Source organism: Orcinus orca, chromosome 10 (assembly GCF_937001465.1).
Source record: "Orcinus orca chromosome 10, mOrcOrc1.1, whole genome shotgun sequence".
NCBI classification, from domain to species: Eukaryota; Metazoa; Chordata; class Mammalia; order Artiodactyla; family Delphinidae; genus Orcinus; species Orcinus orca.
In genome coordinates, this window is record NC_064568.1 from 47,789,051 (window position 1) to 47,806,187 (window position 17,137).

Below are 17,137 nucleotides of genomic sequence, written 5' to 3' on the forward strand. Positions count from 1 at the left end.
ACAAGAAAATATCTGTTCCTAACCACTGAAGAATGGACAATTTAGCTTATCAAATAAAACAAGAAAAAAATGAAATCAATAAGTATTCCCTTTTAAATGGCTATTTCTTTCTCTCTCTCTCTTTTTTTTTTTGGTTTCAGTTGAACATTAGTCAGGGAATTCATGTCAATTTTGGACTTGAGCTGGTTCAATAGTGAATGTAAAGCAGGCAGTCAACAGGGTAGGTAAATTTGCAAGTGCTATGATCATCTTGGCTGGAGGGATTGTCGGGGGCGGAGTAGGATGAAGCAATGTGTGGAGACACGAGCATTTCTAATTCCTGGGGGGCTATCTCTAGTAAGCGTGGGTGTTTCATTCTCTCCAACATCATCCAGCAGAAAAAGCCCTTATGGCCTCCCAACTCCCTTGGCTCTAATGAATGTTCACCAGGCAGTATCCCTGAGAATGTGGCACTGGAAAAGGCGTGCCTTAGACTTGGAGCGTGGGACCCAGTGTCCTGGAAAGGACTATGTCCTTCATTACAAATCAGCAAGCAGGCAGGTTTTATTAAAAAAATTACAATCAACTTGCAAGAAGTTCAAAAGAGGTTTAAAAAGGCAGGGTGTGATGAGCCCAATAAATGAACGTAATAGAGAGGATTGGGGTTATTTCTGTTGTGTGAGCCATAGCAGAAAGCATGCTTGTGACCAGAATAAAATTTGTTTTAATTTTCTATTATACAATTATGTAATAAAACACATTCTCATTGTAAAGAATATAGACATAGAAAACACAAGTATTCCCTCTTCCATGCTCACCCCCCCAATTCCTTTCCCCAGGTGCCCCCCCTTTTTAGTTTGGTGTGTATCTGTCTAGCCCTTTTTCTATGCGTTTATAGACTAAAACAGCATTTTAACTTTAAGTAATTGCTAGTCTGGAAAATAAGGATCTAGAACTTCTATCCCTAGCATATCTGAAAACATTAAAGCTCTGCCAAAAGTGGCTCAGTTATTTTCCAAACCAGAGAATGAAAATTACTTTCTTCGCAGGTTTAACCCACACTTTACAAGCATTCTCTGAGTTAACAGTAAGGAAAAAGCCTCCCCGCACTATTTTAAGAGAGAAAAGAGCAAGCGGGGTGACAGGCATAATAAGCAAGCTATTGATTTAGCATTTCTGCTGCAGAGAACAAGGCCAGGCTGGGGCGACACGCTGCGGGGGGGGGGGTCCATTAATCCTTAGCCCAGTTCCTAAATGCACGCGGCTTCCCTGAGAGCTTGGCTTTAGATTAATGCAAATTCCTCAGACCAGTGGTAAGAATTCTTTTGGACAGCTGTGTCCTTGGAACATGAGAGGATACTAGATAATTGCGATAGTGTTTTGTGACTTCAATTGATCTGCTCAGGTGATGCTTGAATCATTAACTAAAAAATGTCCTGATGCAAATTTTCTCTCAGGTCATCATCAAGCTGAAGAACAGGGGAAACACCAGCTATATCAAAAAGAGCCTTTTCTAAACACAGAGACTTGCTCCCAAGCACAGGCGGGCACTGCCAGGGGGGTGGGGCGGGAGTAAGAAAGCATGGGGGGAGGGGGAGGTTTGAGAAGGGCATTCATGCCATTGCTCTTTCTGGAAGTGGACGTGAAAGTTCCCCTCCTTGGCTGTGAACGGGCAGCCAGGAATAGTTAATCTAAGGTATCCACCCCGTAACACACCCTTGCAAATCTTACAGAGTGGTGCCTCTTCTTGGTACGCTGGTTGGTTGTCTGTGCACTTGAGTTCTCAGGCTCCAAGTCTGCACACTGCCCACCTCCCTCCCCTCGCACCTCCCGAGCTCAGGGCAGAACTCTAGGGGCTGCTGCAGGAGGGGCAAAGGAGACTGGACACCAGCTCTAACTAGAGGAGTTGCTCTGCTTATATGATCTTCATAAGGTTTGGTGGAAAAAAGTATACTACTGTTTACTAAAAGGCTTAGGCCGACAGCATAGAGACGTAATTGTTAGAAAACAAATTTCTCCTCTCCACTTTCAGCAATTTTATGGCTCAGCTGCACTGTCAACCCCGAGCTGGAAGCACCAGGGACTTAGTGATCGCAGCGAGCATGTGGGGAACGGGAGGGGTCTGTTCCTCACTGGGGCCAAAGCATCGGAGTGTTCACCTTCAGAGTCACCACCAAACTTCACCGTTTCCAAGCCTGTCCCTCTGCATTTTTCCTTACCCTTCAACAACACCTGACTTTTACTGGACAGAACATGAGGCTTCCGATAAGAGGTACAGAGGGCCCCAAACCCCAGCTCCCAGTTGGGAGACAAATGTTACTAAGTGAAATGTTTAAGATCAAATCCAGATAAAAATGTTATTTCTAATAGGTGTACAAAAGATGGGTTACTCAATAAATGATGCTGAGACAACTGACTTGTCACCTGGAAAAGCAAATAAAGCTGGATTGCGACTTCACGCCCTACACCAACATAATCCAGATGGATCAAAGATTTAAGTGTAATGATGAAACCGTTAAAATACTAGGAGACAAGTGGGTCATAGTCATAGAGTGGGGAGAGCTTTCTAAGCATGACATAAAGTTCAGGAGCCATAAAAGATAAGATGAACACATTTCCCTATATAAAATTACACTCCTTTGTGGCCAAATGATTATAAACAAGACCAAAAAATATATCATAAATTTGGGGGAGAGTGCTAATTTCCTTGAAATTTAAAAAGATAATAGTATAAAATCTAGAAGAAATGAATAGTTAAGAAGAAATACATATGGACAATAAACTTGTGAAAAGATGTTCATACTCATTCATGAAGAAATGCAAATCAAAGCAATAAATCTTTACTTTCAGATTAGCAGAGATCAAAGTATTTGCTAATTACCATTTTTGAAAAGGGAATGGGCTCTTGCTGGGAATGTAAATTAGGTTTTCAGAGGGCAATTTGCCTTTAATCTACCAGAAATATAAAGTATACCCTTTGACCTAGCATTTCCACAACTAGGAACTGATCACCCAGATACTATCACTCAGGCTGACAAACACACAAGCACAAGAATATTTGTAATAGCACAAAAGTGGACACAACGTAAATGCCATCAACTACATGTAAAACAATGAGGCAGCTCGCTATGTACTAATATCTGGAAGGATGTTCAAGGTACTCTGATAAAAGCAAAAAGCAACTCGCAACACTCTCATTTGTTTAAATATGCCTGTGTTGATTTAGAAAATTTCTGCAAGGATATACAAAAAATGTTAGAAGGCTATTCTAGAGAGTGGGATCAAGTTGGGAGATTTTTTTTTTCTATTTTAATCTTGCAGTAATTTTTTAAACCATGAGTTTGAATAATGAAAAAATATGAATAATGAAAAGTGAATAATGAAAAAATGAGCTTAGTAAAAAAAAAAGTCAAAAGATGGAGGCTGCACATATAAACAGCAGCATGAGAATAAAAAATGGAGGGCTCATGAGGTGAGCAGCAAGAGATGGGAACTCCAGCCGGATCTCCTCTGGGCACCCACAGGCTTAGGGGAACCTTTCGTCTTCTGGGCCTGGAAAAAGCTTTCAGCAGGTGTGGGGACTTGGTTTGGAGGCTCAGCACAAGCCTGGATTTCTGGTCCTGTGTGGTAGCCCTCCAACAAGCTCTCAGAGGCTCCTAGCACTAACCAGGTCCCCCGTGGTCCAGAAAAGGCAGGGCTACTGTTTATGTGAGCTGCAGTCTCGACAGGTAGGTGCAGATTTTGCAGGAGACCCCAAGGCTCGAATCCTGGGGCAGAGCTGTTCTCCAGATGGACTTGGGTTTAGTGCTGCATGCTAAGCAGGCAGTGGAGATCACACGGTACCCATTGGTGGAACTGCTGTTCTGGGAGTACTTATTCAAAGATGCAAGTTACTGGGCTTCCCTGGTGGCGCAGTGGTTGAGAATCTGCCTGCCGATGCAGGGGACACGGGTTCGAGCCCTGGTCTGGGAAGATCCCACATGCCACGGAGCAACTAGGCCTGTGAGCCACAACTACTGAGCCTGCGCGTCTGGAGCCTGTGATCCACAACAAGAGAGGCTGCAACAGTGAGAGGCCCGCGCACCGCGATGAAGAGTGGCCCCTGCTTGCCGCAACTAGAGAAAGCCCTTGCACAGAAATGAAGACCCAACACAGACAAAAAATAAAATTAATTTAAAAAAAAAGCTTTAAAAAAAAAAAAGATGCAAGTTACTTTAGCTAGGCTTTGCTTTCTTGCAAGATATTTCAGATTCATAAGGCCTAACCCAGTGTCTCACATGTAGGAAGCAGTCTGTGGTTTACTGACCTAACACTAGGCTAAATTACACAAAGCATCTTTTTCCTCTTGACTATTTTATTCTGGGACTCTAGAAAGAGATTTGTGAAGAAAGGGTCATTTTTCTCTACTGTGGGTGCCCAGTAGAGCGTTTACTCTGACAAATGCTTTGATTCAGCACTTAACTCTACAGATAGCTGTGGATTAACTTTGAGGAAAAAAACCAGTGCTATCGGAGTCTCAGAGGTAGGGGGAGAGATACCTGTTGAATGCAGGAAAATTATACGAAACTACTTTGTAAAAGATTAAAAAGAGGCCTCTGGTATCAATCCCTTGGGTATCCTACTCAAACACTGGATAAGAAGTCGTGCTGATTGATCCATGTTTTTGATCAAAGTCAGTTCCCAACAAAGTCCAACCCCCAGGCACGCTAGCAAAGTCAGAATCACTCCACAAACCCTTGCAACCTGTTAATCAATGGAGGGTTAATGTTGTGAAGATAAGTGAAATTAACAAAAATATTTTGGGCAATTTATAGGTGACATGCTTCGCCAAATTTGAAGTCAAACTGTACTAATGAAATCCATCATTTCCTTCAATGTAAGATTGCTGTGTCTCTTGGATGTTCCCAGAAAACATGTGAAAAAGTCCAAGTAAAGATAGATGATTAGATTTGAATCAGACAATCTGAATCAGAGAACCTTTATGGATTAAAATATCAATTTCTGGGAATTCCCTGGCGGTCCAGGGGTCAGGACTCCGCTCTTTCACTATCGAGGGCCAGGTTCAATCCCTAGTCAGGGAACTAAGATCCCACAAACCACGTGCGGTGTGGCCAAAAAAAAAAAAAAATCAATTTCTGGACAACTTTTAAAAACCTAAATCCTTCTCTAAGGACACAGGACTGTTTGAGAGATCCTGTTTGATACAGACATCTCAACTGCAAGCTTCTTTTGGGAGTCGGTCATTGGTCTGCTTCTTGCTTGCTGACTGGCCTCAGGCCACACGGCTCGGCTGGCAGAGAAGACGGAAGCAAAGGAGCGGTGGGGAGAGCAGCTGTCTGAGGGGTGGCCGGTCCAGGCCTGTGCTGGGGCAGACAACCGTGCAGCTAGTATCCCAAATTCCAGGACTGAAAACAGAAGTGGGTGGTCCAAGGGAGTGCTTGGCTGGGGCAGAGTTGCAGTACAACCAGCCTGTGGGATTTGGGGGGCAGAGGGCAGGATGGTGGTGATGGTAGGGTGATTCTGCAACTTCAGGGAATACAACTGAGGAGATTTTTCTGATCAGAGCCACGGCCAAGCTACCGACACTGCTGAACAGTCAGGGATGGTCTGCTCCCCTGGGATGGGGGTGTGGTGAACCTAGTCCCACTGGGACAGAACCTGTTGCAAAGAACCCTATTGGGGCAAAAGTATGTTCTTGCAGTCTATGGAGTTGGGGAGTGCCGCCTCGGCTTACTAAGAGACGTGGAGGCCCTTTGCAGAGAGAAAGGTGAGAATGTGGTTAATAGATGCTGGTTGCCTTGCTGTTCCTAAGAAAGGAAACTCGTACAGAACTTCCTGTTCTCGGTTTAAAATGTAGCTTCACTTTTTTTTTTTTTTTCCCAACAGACCAGAGCTGTTAATACCACACGATAAAAATGCAATATAAGCAAAAACATTAAAAAATCTTTTATATTAGTAGGCCGAAAGCTACAAGATTCTATAACTGTTTAAGTAAAATTGGATAAATATACATACACTTGGTATGGGAATGATCTGCCTCTGGTCACCCTGAGGAGAGAGAAAAAAAAAAATCACTGTCAGGTTCAAAGAGAAGTAGATCATATTCTCCAAAGAAACTTCAAAGCACTCTTGAGTACAGCGGCCGTATGACTGCCTGTTCTCTGTACCTTGGTGGGATTTTTTTTTTTTTTTTGGCTGTACACGGGCCTCTCACTGTTGTGACCTCTCCCGTTGCGGAGCACAGGCTCCGGACGCGCAGGCTCAGTGGCCAAGGCTCACGGGCCCAGCCGCTCCGCGGCATGTGGGATCCTCCCGGACCGGGGCACGAACCCGTGTCCCCTGCATAGGCAGGCGGACTCTCAACCACTGCGCCACCAGGGAAGCCCCCTTGGTGGGATTTGATGAACAGGAGGAACTCAAAGATATTCCACAGTTAGGGCACTGGGCTCCACTCTGCCTCCCAGACAGACCAGAAGATGTGGTACATATATATAATGGAATATTAGCCATAAAAAGAAACGAAATTGAGTTATTTGTAGTGAGGTGGATGGACCTAGAGTCTGTCATACAGAGTGAAGTAAGTCAGAAAGAGAAAAATACCGTATGCAAACACATATATATGGAATCTAAAAAAAAAAAAAGGTCATGAAGAACCTAGGGGCAAGACGGGAATAAAGATGCAGACCTAATAGAGAATGGACTTGAGGACATGGGGAGGGGGAAGGGTAAGCTGGGACAAAGTGAGAGAATGGCATGGACATATATACACTATCAAATGTAAAATAGATAGCTAGTGGGAAGCAGTTGTATAGCACAGGGAGATCAGCTCTGTGCTTTGTGACCACCTAGAGGGGTGGGATAGGGAGGGTGGGAGGGAGGGAGATGCAAGAGATATGGGGATATATGTATATGTATAGCTGATTCACTTTGTTATAAAGCAGAAACTAACACACCATTGTAAAGCAATTATACTCCAATAAAAATGTTAAAAAAAAAATGGCTCCAGACACAGCCAAATGTTCACTAGGGGGCAAAGTCATCTCCATTTGAGAACCAATGCGCTAGTGGGAGATGGCAAACAGCCCTAACACACAGGTGTACCTTCAGACCAGGTGAGCACATCAGTGAGGTGAGAGATAACACCGCCAAACGGTTATTTGGGAAGGGCTTGACAAAACACAGACCACAACCAAAGGTGCCACCCTAGACAAGTATGTGGGCTTGAAAATTACCCTAGAGGTTTACGTGTGTGTGTACATGGGATACGCATGTATGAGTGAGTGTCCAGCAATGGCTTTCACTCTGTCCTTGCACTGAGAAGTCCTCCAGGGTCTCTGCCATTGGGACCTTCTGAGTGCTGACTCCTTCTAGCCTCCAGACAGGGGCTGCAGACACTTTTATTTTGGGCAACTTGTCTCCAGTCCAGGCTGTAACTGTGACGGTCACAGTGGTAGCCACCCCAGGCCACTGCTCTGAAGCTTTTCTCCAGGACAGTAAATATGCAGGGTGGATGGAACCATCTGTTGCACTCTGTCCACAGCCTTCCCTCCTCCTCTGGCAGGCTGAGCTCCAAGAGGCTGGGAGAGCCCAGGAGGCAGCAGTAGCGACATGCTTGGAATCAGCTTCCACACCTACTGAGCCTGGGCTTTACGTTCCAGGTGTCCTGACCAGGTGAGTGCAAAGGGCAGAGTTGCCCCACTTTGACACAGGCTCTTTCTACGAGGTCTGGTCTCACATACTGAAGGGTCGCGGATTATGCAAACGATGCACTACTCAGAGTTAACTTAATTCTTTAAAAAGCCACTCTTACAAGTGTTAACCAAAGGACGTTTCCATGAGTGAACACTAGGTCCAGCTAAGCCCAGCTCTGTCAGAGGAGCTCCCTTTAAGGACTTTATTCTCTGGTAGATATGGCTAAGGGCTCCAGGAAACCTTCCAGGGCTGCACCACCATCTTCTCAAGTCATTCATCTAGGCAGGTACTAGGTAAAAATAACTTTTACTATGACAGCAGTGATTCTTCACTTTTTAAATCCTTTACAGGCCTAGGGTACAAACTATGTTCCCTTCACTAATGGGGATTCTCCTCAGCAATGATTTTCAAACTGGGAAAATGGAGAGTTTGAGGGGAGATATCAGAATTCGGGGCTGTGATAGGGTTTACAGTGAAATCTCATCATACAAATTCCACTTATGTTTTTCTACACCAATGTACAGTACAGCTTAACATCTCTTAAGTCTAGGTATCTTTCATTATATTAATATTTTTCCAAAAATTTCTCAGCTGTTCTTTTTTTAAAAATTTATTTATTTATTTTTGGCTGTGTTGGGTCTTCGTGGCTGGGCACGGGCTTTCTCTAGTTGCGGCGAGTAGGGGTTACTCTTCATTGCGGTGCGTGGGCTTCACATTGCGGTGACTTCTCTTGTTGCAGAGCACAGGCTCTAGGTGCGCGGACTTCAGTAGTTGTGGTGCGTGGGCTCAGTAGCTGTGGTTCGTGGGGTCTAGAGCGCAGGCTCAGTAGTTGTGGTGCACGGGCTCAGTTGCTCTGCAGAGTGTGGGATCTTCCCGGACCAGGGATCGAACCCGTGTCCCCTGCACTGGCAGGTGGATTCTTAACCACTGCGCCACCAGGGAAGCCCTCTCAGCTGTTCTTAGACATTTTTTTTCTTCTGTATAAATTTTAAGTCTTCCTATTCAGAAACACAACACACTTCTCAAGAAATAAGAGCCACCACATCAAAACGTTTTAGTGATTCTCATTTTTTGGTAGTATTTTGGGATTTCACTGTAAATAATCATGCCATCTGCAAATAAAACTGGTTTTATTTTCCATATTTATATCAGTTGTTTCATATTCTTATCTTATTACATTAGCCAGAACTTCCAATGATTTTCCTCTGTTGTTTGCTGTTTATTTTTAGAAGACAGCTTTATATCATGTTTAAATGATATTCTTCTATGTATTTGGCTGTACTGTTGATTGGTATGTAAAGGTTTATGGCTACTGTACACTGCATGTATTAGTTCTTTTATCATAAAATGTCCCTCTTTCTCTTGTTTAATGTTTTTGGCCTTGAATTCTGTTTTGTCTGATACTAATATCGCCACTTTTGCTTTCTATTTGTTTGATCTGCTTTGTACATTTTGCCCATCTCTTTATTTTCTACCTTTTTTTGGTATCACTGTATGTTAGATGCTGGCTCAAAAGCTATTAGCTGCATACTGTAACAGTCATTAGCACTGTTTACCAAATAATTCCAGTTTTCTTTCTGGGCACATGGTAGGATTACACTTCCACAGTCCTTGAAGTTAGGTGTAATCATGTGAATTGCTTTGGCCAATAAAATGTAAGCTGAAATAAGTCTTGTTACCTCTGAGTGAAAATTTTAAGAGCCAGTGTGATTTACCACATTCCTCTTCTGCTGATGTGACAATCATGGAAGCAAAGAGATGGGCCCTCCTTAGTCTGGTCCATGAATGAGGATAAGATAGAGTTATCTAATAGAATAACAGTAGCTATTAGTCACATGTAGCTGTTGAGCACATGAAATGTGGCTAGTCCAAATTTAAGATGTGCTGTAAGTATAAAATACACATCAGATTTTGAAGAATTAGTAAGATAAAAGAATGTAAATTTTATCTCATTGATAATTTTTTCTATCGATTACATGCTGAAATAACATTTTGGACATACTGGGTTAAATAAAAATCTCTTATTAAAATCAATTTCAGGAATTCCCTGGCAGTCCAGTGGTTAGGACTCTGTGCTTTCACTGCCGAGGGCCTGGGTTTGATCCCTGGTTGGGAAACTGGGATCTCACAAGCCGTATGGTATGGCCAAACAAATAAAAAATAAAATTAAAAATATCAATCTCAAGTTTTAAAAAAGATTCTAAAAAATGAGGCTGCTAGAAAAAGTTAAATTACACATGTGGCTCACACTATATTTCTATTGGACATTGGCACAGAACAGATGGCCCAGCCAACCCATGATAAACATGTAGCATGAATGAAAAATTAACTTTCCTTATGTTAAGCCTCTGAAGATTTGGAGTTGTTACTGCAGCATAACTGAACTCACACTGACCCTAAATCTACTCAGTAGTGATTCCTCTTTTCTCCTCTGTGAAAAGAGGTCTGATTTTGTTGACAGCAGGAAACTGCAGGAATAAATCCTTCCCCTTTCAGGCCTCTCTTGCTGCTGGAGGGCAGCCAGGTGACAAAGTTCTGGCCCATAAGACATAAGCAGAAGGACTTTCCTGGGACTTTCTGTGAAAGCATTTCCATAAAACGGACAGACATGGCTAGTGCTACTCCTCCCTCTTGTATTCTCTTAAATGTGGATATGATATCCGAAGCCTGTGACTTTGAGATGATAGTAAACAACAAGCATGAGGATGAAGGCAAACACTCCAAGAACGGTGGAGCAGAAAGATCAAAAGATAGAAGAACAGAAAGAGTTCGGGACCCTGATGGTATCACCATGCATCTAAACTAAATCCAGCAACTGCCAGCATCAAGTTTTATACGTGAGGAAAAGAATCTCCCATTTGGCTAAGTTATTATTTGTCAGTTTTCTTTTACTTGCTGCCAAAATCATTCCTATCTGATACAGGTGTATTCTTGGAGACAGCATCCACCTGAATTTGTCATGCCAATCTGATAGAGTCTTGGTCTTTTGTTAGGAGAATTTCGTTCATTAAACTTGGTTTTATGCCTACTCTTTGTTAGGTTCCTATTTATTGTTATTTATTTTCCCCTTTCCTTAATTTTTTTTTCGTTTTGGCTGCACCACATGGCATGCAGGATCCTAGTTCCCCGACCAGGGATCGAACCTGTGCCCCCTGCATTGGAAGTGAGGAGTCTTGACCATTGGACGGCCAGGGAAGTCCCCCCTTTCCTTAATTTTGATGGCTTGTTCACAATTCTTTTTATTTTCCCTTTCACTCTCTGTGAATTTTGAGGATCTATTTTCTAATTGTGCTACTCGTCACAGTTCTGTTCCTAATAATTGTATTTATTCCTACGTTTTCTACAATTATATCATAACTGAATATCAGTCTCACCCAGATTGTTTTTTTGTCCCCTTTCTGAATCATTCCATGTCTGAAAATGTACTTCTTTTGCCTTAGTAGATAAATGATTATCTTGGTTACATGTAGAATTTTGGGTTTGTAACTCTTCTCTCAGTAGCAAACATGTTTTCATAGTCTTCTGGCTTGCAGTGTTGCTGACGAGAAGTCTGGTGCTAGTATAATTCTCTTTTCTTTGAAAATATCTTGTTCCAGTAGCTTGTAAGATTTCCTTTATACTTAAATTTCAGAATTTCAATGGCATATATCTAGGCATACATGTGCTCCTTTTCTTGCTGCCACTAATCCTGCTGCAGATTTGGTAAATCCTCTCAATCTGCACATTCAAGGTTTTTTTTTTTCAGCTCAAGAAAATTTTCTTCTATTACTTTTTCTCTTCCTGGAATTCCTATTATTTGCATGTTAGGTCTCCTAGATGTTTCTTCCCACCTCTCACAATTACTGACTCTGTGTTTTTGATCTGAATTGTTAAGATATTTTTTCCACTTGCTCCTCCAGAACATTAATGCAGTTCTCAGCAGTGATCATTCCCACTCTTTTTCTCAGTTCATTTACTGAATTTTTGTATTTAGAAATCAAGGGATTTTTTTTTTTTAAGTTCTAAAATTTATTTGTATACTCAAAATTCATTTCGGGACTTCCCTGGTGGTCCAGTGGTTAAGACTCCTTGCTTCCAATGCAGGGGGCGCAGGTTCGATCTCTGGTCGGGGAACTAAGATCCCACATGCCGTGAGGCAGGGTCAAAAAAAAAATTCATTTCTTGAACTATCATTTTCTTCTACCTTTTCCATTAGTTTTACCTCAGTGGGAGTCTCACATTCTAGATTTTCAACTTGGAATCTCCTCGGCAGTGGTAAATGAGGGAACACTGCGAGGCCCAGCACTGTGAGGCAGAGCTGTTTTCATGGTCCAGCAGAGCCCAAGTTGACAAAGCACAAAGAGGTGAAAAAGTCGCTGTACTACTGGGCTCCTCCAGGGCACTAGACTGAAAGCAATTCAGCTTGTCAGTGCAGCCCCTCCAGGGACCACACACATTAAGTGGGCAATGCAGGCCCTTTCCAAGGGGATCCACAGGCTCCCGCTGGCTTGTTGACCTCACAGGACTTCACATTTCAAGTCTTCATCCCAGGACTGCAAGAGAGGCAAGCATTTTCCTCTGATGTGGTTCCCTGCTTCTTACTGAGTGTCAGAGAGAATGAATTCTGTGCCCTCTCTTTCCCCTGGAGATGTCAGGAAAAGTGGAGGCCTTGATGTACTTCCCAGGCTCCACCAGCAGGCTCACCTGGGTTTATCCAGAGAGGGAATTTAAATGGTCAGAACCACATGCTCAAGCTGTAGTCTTCCCAGAATCTTCTTCCCTATGTTCGTATGCACTTTTAAAATAATCTATTTTCTAATCTAATCTATTTTCTAATTAAGCTTTTCTGTGAAAATTGGGAAAAGCAAAAAGAAAAAGAAATAAGGCACAGAGGAGAAGAGAAAATCTTACACAGATTCCACAAGTCTGAAATAATCTCTTCATATTTTGGCATATGTCATTCTGGTCTTGTAAATGCCTGTGTGTGTGTGTATGTGTGCTTATGACCATATACATACTTATAAATATACTTGCCTACTATATTTTAACCTTTTTTCCCCTAAGTGATATATTGTGAACATCTTCCTATATCAGTAATATTTATGAGACATCATTTTTAATAGCTGCATACTATTTGTATGGTTACTGTATAGGTCTTTTATTGTTTATTGTCGATCATCGGCTCACTTATAATTCTGCAACATTATAATCTATGCTGGATAGTATCTTATGATTAAATCTTTGCACATCCATACTCATGTCAATAAGGAGGAACTGCTTGGGTGGACAGATAGGTATATTTTTAAGGGTTTTTTTTTTGTGTGTGTGTGTGTGTGGTTTTTTTTTGCGGTACACGGGCCTCTCACCGCTGTGGCCTCTCCTGCTGCGGAGCACAGGCTCCGGACGCGCAGGCTCAGTGGCCATGGCTCACGGGCCCAGCCGCTCTGCGGCATGTGGGATCTTCCCGGACCGGGCCACGAACCCGCGTCCCCTGCACCGGCAGGCGGACTCTCAACCGCTGCGCCACCAGGGAAGCCCTATTTTTAAGGTTTTGAGATCATACTGCCAAATTTCTCTCCGGAAAGGTGTAACCAATTCACACTCCTACCAATAACCAATTTACATCCTCTACTCTCTCTCTCACTACCCCCATGCCAAACCCAAATATTATTTTTAAAAATATATTTTGATAATTTGATAGATGGAAAAGGATATCTCATTGTTTTAGCTTGCACTTCCTTGATTACTAACAATATTGAACATTTTTTCATGTTTACTGACCAATTGTGTTTCTTATTTTATGAAACGTCAGTTCATGTCTTTTGCTCACATTATTTGGGATATAAAGTTTTATGACTCTTGTGTCCTTGATAATGAATAATCTCCTTTGTCTCTTTCAGTGATTTTTACCTGAAATTCTCTTTCAGCTGAGATTACTATTATAATCCCTGCTTTCTTTTTTTTTTTTTTTTTTTTTTTGCGGTACGCGGGCCTCTCACTGTTGTGGCCTCTCCCGTTGCGGAGCACAGGCTCCGGACGCGCAGGCTCAGCGGCCATGGCTCACGGGCCCAGCCGCTCCGCGGCATGTGGGATCTTCGCGGACCGGGGCACGAACCCGTGTCCCCTGCATCGGCAGGCGGACTCTCAACCACTGCGCCACCACGGAAGCCCTTTCTTTTTGTTTATACTTGTGTGATGTCTTTTTGCTCATACTTGTGTGATGTCTTTTTGCTCATTCTCCTACTTTTAACTGTTCTGAGTCATTTTGTTTTGAATATGATGTCTGTTAGACAGCATGTGAGTAGAATTTGTTCTTTTTTAACCTATTGTGATGATCTGACTTAAAATTTTTTATTTGACACATATGAAAGAATATATAACAAATACGTTTATTATTAAACGAGGTAGTTAAATTCACTTATATTTATTATTGGCTTTTTTCCAAGTCTCTGTGTCTCCTCTGGTCTTTCCATTTCTTTGTCTGCTCCTGGTTCTTTAACTCTCTTTCATACAACTCCCCATGACAGAATGTTACAAAAATATGAAGTGACTCTTATAACTCGCATCAAATATGTTCTTCAGTTGCTAAATGGGAATGACTGACATATCCTGTAACAAAAATGATGACTTTTTTGGTAATTTCAAATCTTTAAGTAAATGGCTGCGCACACACTGTCACAGATTCTGACTAAGGATGCTCGTCAAGGACGGGACAGACGCGCGGTGGCGGAAGAACACCGGGGCTGCTGCGTCGGCACTGACCTTCTGAAGCCCGCCGTTCTCCTCCACCAGCGGCGGAAGAACACCGGGGCTGCTGCCCGGCGGAGCGTCCACATTGTAATCACGGAAACAGCAGAAGAAGGAGCTGAGGATGCTGCGGCTCCTCTGCTTCTTCAGGCTGACGTTGCACTGGGATGCTGGGAAGAGAAACAAAGCACAGCGTGGCCAATTGTAATACTACGGGAAAACTCGAACGTGCAGCCGCCCCAGAGCCCTGACGTGTGGAGACCAACTCAGGACCAGAAGACCAGGGGAGCCAGGAAGTTCCTCTAAAAGACTGTTACGTGACTCCTAGAGGGCCAGACAGTCGATGGAGTCCAGTCCTGCTGGCTGGACAGAATTCCCCTGATCTCGGCCCAGTGGGGGCTGCTTGCTCATTAGCTGACCCATTCCCGGGGCCATCTGCCTTCCTGAGACCAGCAGATAAAGTCTTCCAACCCTGCACAAGTGCTACTTCAAAACATAGATCCTTGCAGGCACAAATCAGACTTGTCCCTCGCTGAGAAGCATTTCTCTGTGAAGGGTACCAAGGAAGAGTCACATTGAAACTGGGTTCTTGGACACTCCCTGCTCACCATGGAAACAACTAACTTCATGAGTTAAGAAATAAGATGTGTGAAGGCACAAAGCAGCCCTCTTCTTAAACTCTGCCATTTGTCAAGAAGTTGATAGGAGCCTGGACCCACAGACCTCAGGGGTGGAGGCTTCCATCACACTTAAAACAGAAACAGCAGGAGAGGTGGGACAGAACATCAGGGCTGGCCAGGGCAAAGCCTATCTTCACGAGACCCAGGGCAATACTGTGCCACTGACTCATTCCCTGGCCTGTCCTGGATTGAGGCTCCGGAGGGAGGGATGGATCCTTTCTGTTATCCAGGGCTCAAGACAAGTCGCCACAAGTCAGAAATAAAAGACAAAAGTTAGTACAGATGAGAAACACACCTCAGGGGAGGAGGCTGACAATTTGGAGGTGCAGAAGCATTTAGCCCTGGGAATGCAGTCCCACCACATACCACGTCTGGGTGGGTCAGCAGCAGTCCCACCACATACCACGTCTGGGTACAGGCTACGGGCACAGGGACCATGCTTGGGGTTGATGGGAAGATCGCCACTGTAGGAAATTATTAAGTTCGCATGATAACTGTTGGAGTCCGTCTCTCCCACAAAGCAATTCTGGCACGATTCCTCTTTGTACACTTGAGGGATTTGTATAGCACCTACCCTCTCAAGACATCACAAAACCTTTGCTGAAAGTCTGCAGGTACCCTTCTGCCAGCAGCAAAACCAAATGCATTCAGAAATTCTGAAAAAGGACTGAAAGGCTGTTTTGCCAGCAGCTTCACAGGCTGGATGGTCTTTAGCCTGGGTTTAGGCAAATGGCCCAGGAAGTGTGAATTTAAGATAATCGCTGGGAATTCCCTGGCGGTCCAGTGGTTAAGACTTGGCACACTTTCACTGCCGGGTCCTGGGTTCGATCCCTGGTCAGGGAACTAAGATGCCGCAAGCTGCCTAGCACAGGCAAAAACCAACCAACCAAACAAACAAAAACCTTCATTAATTAAAGATGATCTTTAGAACCATAAATCTCTGGAAAAGCTGGCTGTTTCTTCTGCCTTATGAATCCTTAGGTTCATGTCACAGGGCACCCGTCTTCTCATTTCAGGCCCCACTCGTCCGGCCAGACCAGACCATGGGGACCACCAGGCACAGAGACCTCCCACACAGCAGTGGTGGCAGCGACAGTGACCACTGTTTCCTGGGGCCAGCCCTCTGGGTTCTAGTACTTTACAATCCTCATCTCATGTCATCCTCACAGCTACCCAAGGAGATAGGTGTGACTGCTTCCATCTAACTGCTGAGAACATACAGCTAGTAATTGCACGTGCCCAGATTCAAACCCAAGTGGGTCAGTTTCCAGAGCGCATGCTTTCCCCATGCACCACACTGAAGACAATTCTGAAACAACTCAGGTTAGATTAAGAAGGAGGGAACGTGCCAAACGGAGAGAAAAGCACTGCCATAAACTCATATTTAATATAAATGATTGGTTAAGCTGTTTTGTTGTTACTTTAGGTATTTTAGTTTTTTATGCCTCACTCAGATAATTTAGTCAGAGGAAGAAAAAACTGTCTCTTCCCCGGCTGAGAGCACATTTCTCTGCAAGTAAACAAGCTGTTTGTTCATGTCTTGGTGACACTGATCCGTCAACACTCAGGCCGGGCAGTAAAAAGCTCTGCAAAAAATGCACTTTCCCGGATCTTATTTTCATCCTTGGGTCACATAAATCTTCCCCATAACTAACTAACAAATTAACAAGCTAACTTATGTGCTAAAAAAAATCCTGACCATGGAGCCAGGGAGCTACTTATAATTCCACCATATGATTACTTGCCACGTGGCAGCCACAAAGAGGGCTGCAGGGTCACTATTTGCTCAGGTCACTTGGGAGGCCATCACCCCTGACAATGGCAGCTCACTCCATTCCCCCGTCTATGTAGGAAGAGGTGAAGCAGCTCATGGCTGTGGGAGGGTCCAGGCATCTTCCTGTTAAATAAGGTCACTACTAGGGCCCGTAGGAACCTTCAGGCAGCTGGGGGCTTTCGAATCTTCTAATCACCCTTGGGTTGGGCTGGTGCTCTCAAAAGCAGGCTAGCTGGGAAATGGCTGGATTCCCTCAGGACCAGCATGAGCCCACCCTGCCCACGGC

General features: G+C 43.8%; 1 protein-coding gene across 7 annotated transcripts in view; it reads right to left on the minus strand.

The window, feature by feature from the left end:
* CTDSPL (CTD small phosphatase like) overlaps nt 1–17,137 on the minus strand; it is a 125,121-nt gene that overhangs the window by 18,901 nt on the left and 89,083 nt on the right. For 4 of the 7 annotated variants that reach the window (XM_049715932.1, XM_049715931.1, XM_049715930.1 and 1 more), the window contains exons 2-3: nt 14,413–14,567; nt 5,995–6,027 (exon numbers count right to left, since the gene is read on the minus strand). In XM_049715932.1, the coding sequence (XP_049571889.1) occupies nt 5,995–6,027; nt 14,413–14,567 (188 nt within the window). The remainder of the gene's footprint in view (nt 1–5,994; nt 6,028–14,412; nt 14,568–17,137) is intronic. The other 3 variants (XR_007479688.1, XR_007479687.1, XM_004277913.4) reach the window with 1 other exon arrangement.